The 9,279-nt window shown below is 41.0% G+C and overlaps 1 protein-coding gene across 1 annotated transcript in view; it reads left to right on the top strand.

Moving 5' to 3' along the window:
• LOC105893835 (myotubularin-related protein 1-like) overlaps window positions 1-7,672 on the top strand; it is a 12,334-nt gene extending 4,662 nt beyond the window's left edge. Inside the window, exons 2-7 of the mRNA XM_042708398.1 lie at window positions 4-12; window positions 433-639; window positions 1,195-1,287; window positions 2,890-3,003; window positions 3,336-3,512; window positions 6,815-7,672. Of these exons, the coding sequence (XP_042564332.1) occupies window positions 4-12; window positions 433-639; window positions 1,195-1,287; window positions 2,890-3,003; window positions 3,336-3,512; window positions 6,815-6,967 (753 nt within the window). The 3' untranslated portion in view covers window positions 6,968-7,672. The remainder of the gene's footprint in view (window positions 1-3; window positions 13-432; window positions 640-1,194; window positions 1,288-2,889; window positions 3,004-3,335; window positions 3,513-6,814) is intronic.
• The last annotated feature ends 1,607 nt before the right edge of the window (window positions 7,673-9,279 follow it).

Raw genomic sequence — 9,279 nt, 5'->3', positions numbered from 1 at the left:
GAGTACATTCGGGTGAGAGGGGGCCTTTGCTAAAACCGTTTTAAAGTGTTCACAGGGTTCAATAGTTTTGTTCCTCTGCCAGATCATTACATTTTAATGTAATGTAAATATTCCTTTGCCCCCCCCCTTCTTCTTCATTCTTGTTCACATTTCTCCAATTCATTAATTTGTAAGAAGATGTTTCAGTGTTTGTGTACTCATCCTTGTACACACTTCAGGTATATTTTGTTGATGATGTTTCAGATGATCAGATTTGCTGATTGTAGTGACTTGGTTGTAGGTTTGTATTTTGGGCGATAGGTGTGCCATTGTTGTCACTGACAGCTGTGGTCATCCTGGAACTTCATGTCCTTTAAGTCATTTTATGTTCAACTTTGACCTCCCCCAAGCCCGTTTAGCAGTGTCTAAGCAGCTGTTTGTTCTCTATGGCAGTTGCTGCTGGCCGGGGCGGTGCGCATCGCCGACAGGTTGGAGTCGGGGAAGACGTCAGTGGTGGTCCACTGCAGCGACGGCTGGGACCGCACAGCCCAGCTCACCTCGCTGGCCATGCTGATGCTGGACAGCCACTACCGCACGCTCCGGGGCTTCCAGGTCCTCGTAGAGAAAGAGTGGCTTAGCTTCGGATACCGCTTTGCCTCAGTGAGTACAGAAGGCTGTGAGGGACATTTTTTTAAGTGGCTTTTTTTATGTGTTAGTTATGTATTCATTGATCAGCTCACCAGGAGAGAGTAGTACAAGAGCTTTTGGTATTAAGCATGAAGCAAGGACAGTGATCATGGGACACAGATTCATCTTTGTCCACTCTTGTTGTCATTAAATTCAATTCAAGTTATTATTGCACTACCAAGTGTATGTTCAGGGTAATCATGACATGCTTTAAAATGATGGCTCTGGACACCACTGGACACCTCTGTGTGCAGGAAGGGGCTTTATCCATTAGTAACATCTGAGTTTGCAAGGTTTGAACATTTAGTGAAATGCAATACTCATCAGCCACCATCAATCCTGTGTACTAATAAGAATGAAAAAGGTCCCTCCTTTCAGTCTCTCCACGTCAAAGTGACTAGGTTTATTTAGTGTACTTATGAGGACCACGATGTGAGTCCTCATTAGTGTACTTATGAGGACCACTGTGTATTAGGTCATTAGGCTGTAGCGCTTTGGTTTGACTGGTCTGTCTTGTATTGTTTCCAGCGTGTAGGGCATGGAGATCAGAACCATGCCAACTCCGAGCGCTCTCCGCTGTTTGTCCAGTTCATGGACGGTGTATGGCAGATGACCAGACAGGTGGGTAGTCTGCTTGGAGCGTAGCTTTTGCTTGCCCCCTAGTGGCAATGCAGTGGCTGTTTTTTTTTAAGGAAATTAATTCAAATTGTGTTACTTTGTCTAGTAATCATGACATCCTAGTGTGAGTTAGATACACGCAAATATGCACTCATAAATGTTGTTTTTAAATGTAGTCAAGGAGCAAAGTAGAGTTGATAACGGGCAAGATATGTTTACTACAGACTGCCACGTAACATGTACTTACAGATTTTCTCAGTCGCTTTGGTACATTTCCCAGATCAGAATTGAAGTTCTCAACATTACTTGTTTAACCGCCACATCATCTAGTCACTTGCGCACATCATAAAAGGAAGTTCTCATTCTTTTAAACAAATAGCAAATACTTTGGCACCTTTCATGCAAATGATCATGTACAATTGTCTGCTGTTTCTTACATCATCAATTGCTTATGTCATGTTGATCAAAATGTACTGTACTGGTTCTCTGTTGAATAGTCTTAGCCCCCAAAACATCTACCCTTTAGGTCATTGCAAAACTCAGTACATGCTAAAGTGTTGAACCAGTTGTCATAATCTGTCATGCATATTTTATACATTTCTATTAGACTTTTTTGGCAAATGTCTCCTGAATTGATTAATTGCTCTCAGGTGAATCTTGACTTTCACTTATGAAGGGGAATGTGTGAAGAATTCCACCAGTGATCAACCAGTTCTCTGAAATAGCTCAGGGGTGCATCTCATTAACCTTCAACTGACAAGCATAGAGCACAGCACAGTGTCACCATTGCTGACAATGGAAGAACAACAAGGAGATGAACAGGGTCAATGGCCAGGAGGAAGAAGAGGAGTAAGGCTGCATGGTGGAATGGAAAGGAGGCAAAACAGAGGAAGAGGTAGAAGAGGCCAAGGAGACCAAGGACCCCATACAGCGGTTGTTTCCTGTTTACGTGTATAATTTTGTATTTTTCCTTTGTGCTATGCAGTTCTGTTAAACAGCCTTGTCTTTATTTTCTGTATCGCAATGACCTGGTCTGTCAACATGCTTTTCAACCAGAAAAGCATAAATGGGAATCCTGTCCAATCTCTTGCAATCAGTCCACATGCAGCAATGTGTAACTTTGGACTGTTGAAATTGATATATGCCTCACAGAAAATGGGCAGCCTTGTGTATTTTCAATCATTGTTATTAAAACCTTAGCCATAGATCATATCACAAAATACATATAGATTAGACTGTTATATTGACAACATGGCTAAGCATTTTGACTGTCTTGTTTGTGAACAATGACACTAGGACGTGTCTTTCTGGTGGCACTGACACGTTCATTGATGTAAAATATTAGGATGTAGGATAAGGATTTTGAGCAAGTTACAGGCTTTTGCAGATAATCCATTGTGTGGTCTTGTTTGTACTAATTGTTTTGAGAAATGCCCTCATTCTGCAAATGTTAAAGGTGATTTGAGAAATGTACCAAAGCAACTGAGAAGAACTGTAAGATGATGTTCAGAATCATGTTACAGAATTGCAGTAATTTCGTTATATTTCTTCATGGTTATATCCTTCTGGACTGTAGTAATAATAATCACATTTTTCTTTATACAGTTTCCCTCAGCTTTCGAGTTCAATGAGCTGTTTCTCATCACTGTGTTGGACCATCTCTACAGCTGTCTTTTTGGGACCTTCCTTTACAACAGCGAGCAGGAGCGAATACTCAAAGTACAGGCCTTTGCTATTTAAAATAAAAAGTCTAAATGATACACACAATCACTTCAGTGGAACGGATTAACTTAAAACAAGCTAAATTCATGAAAAAATAAATAAAAGAAAGAAATTAGGATAATGTGAACTAAATTTGTATAGTATTTACAGTCTACACACATTTTTTGTACCATAAGTTCAAAATGTAAAGGTAAATGACACAAAATATTGTGGAGGGAGTTTCACAGATAAAAAATATCCAAGGTCAGGAACATCATCAAGAGTAATATTGTTTGCAACTGCCGTAAGAGTGATATCGTTTTGTATCTGCCATTTGTGTTTCTCCTTAGGAGGTGCCCGCCAAGACTGTGTCCCTGTGGGCATACATCAACAGCCAGGTGGAGGACTTCACCAACCCATTCTATGTGGCCTACGAGCACCACGTCCTGTACCCCCTGGCTAGTACCAGACACCTGGAGCTGTGGGTGAACTACTATGTACGCTGGAACCCACGCATGAGGCCACAGGTGAGTGGTGCAGTCATGCAGTGCAACTCAGATTTCTGTTGCTCTGAGCAAAGTTCTTATTGGCAAGTCTCGCCTCTCGGCAGCCATCTTTGCAAACGCCTCTGGGCAGCTATTTCAGGCTCCTATCTGAATGAATGGGAGTCAAACAGACTTTAAAGCGTTTAAATCTGACATCAACAACATAAACAACTTTTCAACAGTTGTTCAGATGGGGCTTTAAATGCATTTTTTTTGTCACTGCGCATGTGTGAAATTTCTGCTGCTTTGAATTCTGACCTAAGTTTACTTGGTGAGGGCAAAGTTTAAGTTTATTTGGTGCAGGCAAAGTTTAAGTTGATTTGGTACGGGGAAAGGCGTGCTCTCCTCCTTCAGTGTGCAGATGCATCAGGTGAGATGGTTGGTGTCTCAACATCATCAGGTGAGATGGTTGGTGTCTCGACATCATCAGGTGAGATGGTTGGCGTCTCGACATCCATTCAGAGAACTCCCATAACTCAAAACTTTCATCCTATATAGTGGTCTTGGCTAGGGGAGTGACACCAATCACTGCTGAAATTTGCGGTCTGTCCATTCCTTATAGTAGAGATGAATGCCTGGCTCCTTGTCAGTATAGGTGTGAGAAGGCGTCCACACGAGTGGTTGGCTCCAAGAGCAACTAATTGGACTGATTTTGGCCAAAGTGGCTGTGCCCTATTTAACAGGTGCCTCAGTTTCATGAGAGGAGGACTGGCTGAGAGAGACATTTTCAGAGAGGCATTAAAGAGCACCAAAGAGGACTGGTTGAGGCATGAAGGTAAAACAGTGTTTTGGGTCTAGATGTGTGGACACCGTTTGCCTTGTTTTGTGTGCCTGGTTCTGTGTGCCTTGTCTTTGTGCCTTGTCTGTGTGCCTTGTCGTTGTGCCTTGTCTTTGTGCCTTGTGTTGTACCTTGTGTGTGTATGTATGTATTTTCTATATGGCTAGTATATGTACTTAGTTCCGGGCTTAGTGCCTGGGCCTAGTTTGAGGCCTGGCTTGGGCCTTGAGAAAGGTGCCGGTAATTGGGCCTAATCGGCCAAGCAGGTGCCCAGGGTGCCAGGCACTTGAGTTCCTGTGAGTACGGCCGGTATGTTTGATTTGTTTGTTTGTTTTATTTCATGGGCACATGAGTTGGGGTGCTATAGAGCCCTTATTAATAAATATATACAGTACCAGTCAAAAGTTTGGACACACCTTTCATTTTTGTGTTTTCTTTACTTTTATTATTTTCTACATTGTAGATTAATACTGAAGACATTTAAACTATGAAAGAACACATATGGAATGATGTACTAAACAAAAAAAGTTTCATCTACCATGTGTGAGAAAGTGTGTCCAAACTTTTGACTGGTACTGTATATATTTGTACGGAAACACCACCATCTCCTGCACTCTTCTTCCCCACTACACCACCAAGGTCGGTCCCTCACAATAGGACACCACATCTTTTCCCTACTAGACAGTTTCAAGGTTTATATAAATATTCACACAACACACATACAGTACATCAGGGAGGGAATCACAGAGAATACTTACACGAAACATCGGACTGGTTTATGTTTTTTCAAACATATGTTGTGATATAGGGTTTTAAATGCTGTCTTCATGTTACTTGTCATGTTTCTACATGGTTTTCTTCAAACATATGTTGTGATATACAGTGGGGAAAATAAGTATTTGAACCCCTGCCGATTTCGCAAGTTTGGCCACTTGCAAAGAAATGTGTGATCTATAATTGTAATAGTAGGTGTATTTTAACAGTGAGAAACAGAATATCAACAAAAAAATCCAGAAAACTGCATTTTATAACATTTATGACTTAATTTTCATTTGATGCAGAAAATAAGTATTTGAACCCCTAGCAAAACATGACTTAGTACTTGGTGGAATAACCCTTGTTGGCAAGCACAGACGTCAGACTTTTCTTGTGTGTAAACCTAGTGACCAACTACATCTCAGGAGGGATTTTGGTCCACTCCTCTTTGCAGATCCTCTCCAAATCCTTAAGGTTGCGTTTTCAATGGGAGGGAATGAGGGAATGAGGTTCAAGCCCAATATTCCACATTACATGGCCCCATCCATAGTCCCCTCGATGCAGTGGAGTCGTCCTGTACCCTTGGCAGAGAAACAGCCCCAAAGCATAATGTTTCCACCTCCATGCTTGACGGTGGGGATGGTGTCATATTCAGCATTCTTCCCCCTCCAAACGCGGCAAGTCGAGTTGATGCCAAAGAGCTTGATTTTGGTCTCATCTGACCACATCCTGTCTCCCAATCCTCCTTAGAATCATTCAAGTGTTCATTGGCAAACTTCAGACGGCCCTGTACATGTGCTTCCTTGAGCAGGGGGACCTTGCGAGTTCTGCAGTACTTCAAACCATTACGGCGTAGTGTGTTGCCAATGGTTTTCTTGGTGACTGTGGTCCCAGCTGCCTTGAGATCATTCACAAGCTCCCCCTGTGTAGTTCTGGGGTTATTCTGCACCTTTCGGATGATCACCGATACCGCAAGAGGGGATATCTTACATGGAGCCCCAGACCTAGAGCGATGGACAGTTGTTTGGTGTTGCTTCCATTTACGAATAATCGCACCAATAGTTGTCTGCTTCTCACCAAGCTGCTTGCCGATGGTTTTGTAACCCATTCCAGCCTTGTGCAGGTCTACAATCTTATCTCTGATGTCCTTGGTCAACTCTTTGGTCTTGCCCATGGTGGTGAGGTTGAAGGTGTGAAGTATGATTCTTTGGACAGGTTTCTTTTATACACGTCACCAGTTGAGATCAGGTGTACCTTGTTAGGCCTAATGAGGACTAATCTGTGTGCTTCTTGGGCACATAACTGGTCATTGGGAGCCAGAATTCTTGCTGTTTGCTTGGGGGTTCAAATACTTATTTTCTGCATCAATTACAAATAAAGTCATAAATGTTATAAAATGCAGTTTTCTGGATTTGTTTGTTGATATTCTATTTATCACTGTTAAAATACACCTACCATTACAATTATAGATCACACATTTATTTGCAAGTGGCCAAACTTGCGAAATCGGCAGGGGTTCAAATACTTATTTTCCCCACTGTATGTATACTGTTCTCTGATGATGCGTAAGCGTGTGTCTGATGTAAAGTGATGTCTCTGTGGGCCTGTATACTAATGTAACTTGCATCACACAGTAGACGGGGCTTCTTTGAAAGGTAACCCTCAGTGAAATGATCCTTTGTTGTTTTTACCCGTACTTCTGTTTTCTTCTCTCCCTCCCTCTCTCTCTTTCTCTGTTGTGTTCTTCAAGGTGCCGGTGCACCAGAGTCTGAAGGAGCTGCTGGTGTTGAGAGCTGAGCTGCAGCAGAGAGTGGAGGAGCTGCGAAGAGACGCTTCCTCCTCATCAGCACAGCCCACCTCGGCCACACACACACCAGGCGCACCGATGCACACCACAGTCTAGAGACACACGTCGGCGTGCTCTCACACACACACACACACACACACACACACACACACACACACACACACACACACACACATATATATCAATAATATTGAAATCAGAAAGATGAACCTTGGAATTCTTGCATCCAGACAGTCACCTAACTTTGCCAAAGTGCTCACAGTGCTATACCTTTGTAGGTCTGTGGCTCTGAAACATCTTATTGTCTCTGTATTTATTCAGTCCGTATTTATGTAGAGCAGCCTGGTCTATTTTACACACTAACAGTTCCAACTCTCATATGTGTCAGTAGTCTTATTACCTGTGAAGATGATATGTATCTACTGTAATGAACATTGCTGAATGAAGGTAGAACCGTTAAGGGAACTGCATCTAGAGGCAATGTTATTCAGTCTAATATCTCTCTTATACTTCAGTCCATGTGTATGCTTTGCTGACAACAGTAACCACAGCACAGGTCTTTTGACCTGTTGGAGCTGTTATTGTGTATGATTGTTATTATTTTTAGTAGTTGGATAAGTATTATTTTGATAATTCTGCCATTATCACTTGTAAATAGATTTAAATTGTAAATATGAAATTACGTAATTTAGCGTTTGCTATATTAGTAAGCTATTTTTGCATAGTCTTAGCTCTTTGGGTTACATTTAATCAAACCGTATCAAAAGTGCTTGTTCTTATAATAAAAAACATGTTAATTGATATAATTGTCTGTATTATTATATTATATCCTGTGGTGTATGATGACCCTTGACATCTACACTTCACTTCACATGTGTTTTAAATCAGGGTCAGTTCCTCCAGTTTCGGTTGCTGCCTGGGATGATGTGGGGAAACTGTCAGCGCGGTAAATTCCACCAGCATAACCCAGATCGTCACTCACCTTATGTCTGCTAATTATGACAGGCTAATCACTGAACAATGATCTATTGGGAATGTAAATTAACTAGAATTTGATAACCGTCTTGATTAAACAGTGTTTCGCCAAACAAAAACAAAAAAACTTTACAACAATCATGTTTTTCTGTCCTTGAAACATAGATGTGTGATTGTTGTCCTGCCACAGACATGAGCTCATTTTACTGAATGCAACTTGTTACGAGTACTACAAACAGCATCACCCTCTCCCGAGGTGAAAAGATGAACTTCAGTGCGTTAAACTTGACTGGTAAATCTCTGAAGTGATCTCTCTCTCTCTCTCTCTCTCTCTCTCTCTCTCTCTCTCTCTCTCTCTCTCTCTCTCTCTCTCTCTCTCTCTCTCTCTCTCTCTCTCAGTTCAGTTCAGTTCTAATCGAATTGCTTTATTGACATGACCATAAGAAACAGTATTGCTAAAGCAAACAATATACATACATATAAGCTATGTAGGAATAACAATACAAAAATAGTCATCTTTCGTCATGTATCAAATTTAATCTATATAGGTAGATATAGAAAGTTACACCCCTGGTCTATCTATCTATCGCTATAGACATGTACTGCTTTAAATGTATATTTTGCACCATATGTGGTCCTATATGTCCTTAAATGTCTAGCGTGTCAGTGACAGGAATGCTAAGAATTCTGGGCCCCCTGACAGGATTTTCAATTAGGCCCCCCAGCGAGATTTTCAGATTCAGATTATACAGGTTTCTGAGGGATATGGGGATCTTCAGATTTGGAAAACCCTTTGCCCCTATAAAAGTGTGGTTATATTAACATTTTATAACTTCCTTAGTTGTATTGTGGTTATACCTTAATATCCATTTTAGGATTTTTTTGTTTGTTTTAAATGAATATCTATCAGATTGGATATTTTGTTGATGGTATAAGAATTATGAAGAATAATCTCTCTATAATTATTTCTCTATGTCTCTATAATCTTTTATCATCAAACTGAAAATATTTTTCATAATTTTTGACACATTTATTTTCATTTTACAAAATCAATTAGTAAATCAAATGCATGTGATTTAAAAAAACGCAATTATACGTTAAGCAGGCCTGCCTTGTTTGATTGGTTGTGAAAGGTCAGGCTGGGTCAGTGGCAAGGCATACTGGAACAGGAACAAGACGAACAGACACAGCTCCTGTCCGTGGTAGTAGTCTCGTAAATCCTGTGTACTGGTGTCTTTTTATTTTGTCCATTAATGTGCTTTTTGTTGGAAATTCAAGTATATTAAGTTAGCTTATTGCATCGTGTTGATGTGGTGTGACTTCTGTAGGCCATCCCCGGGTGTTAAATATGTCACTCAGCACAGGGTGGTTGGCCTGTGAGTTGATTTCATAATCTGTCCATAATCATTCTCTCACCTTGTGCAGCGGTCATA

The sequence above is a fragment of the Clupea harengus genome, chromosome 8 (genome assembly GCF_900700415.2).
Source record: "Clupea harengus chromosome 8, Ch_v2.0.2, whole genome shotgun sequence".
In the NCBI taxonomy this organism is placed as follows: domain Eukaryota; kingdom Metazoa; phylum Chordata; class Actinopteri; order Clupeiformes; family Clupeidae; genus Clupea; species Clupea harengus.
The sequence above is the reverse complement of the archived record's forward strand: the minus strand, read 5'-3'. Positions and strand labels throughout refer to the sequence as shown.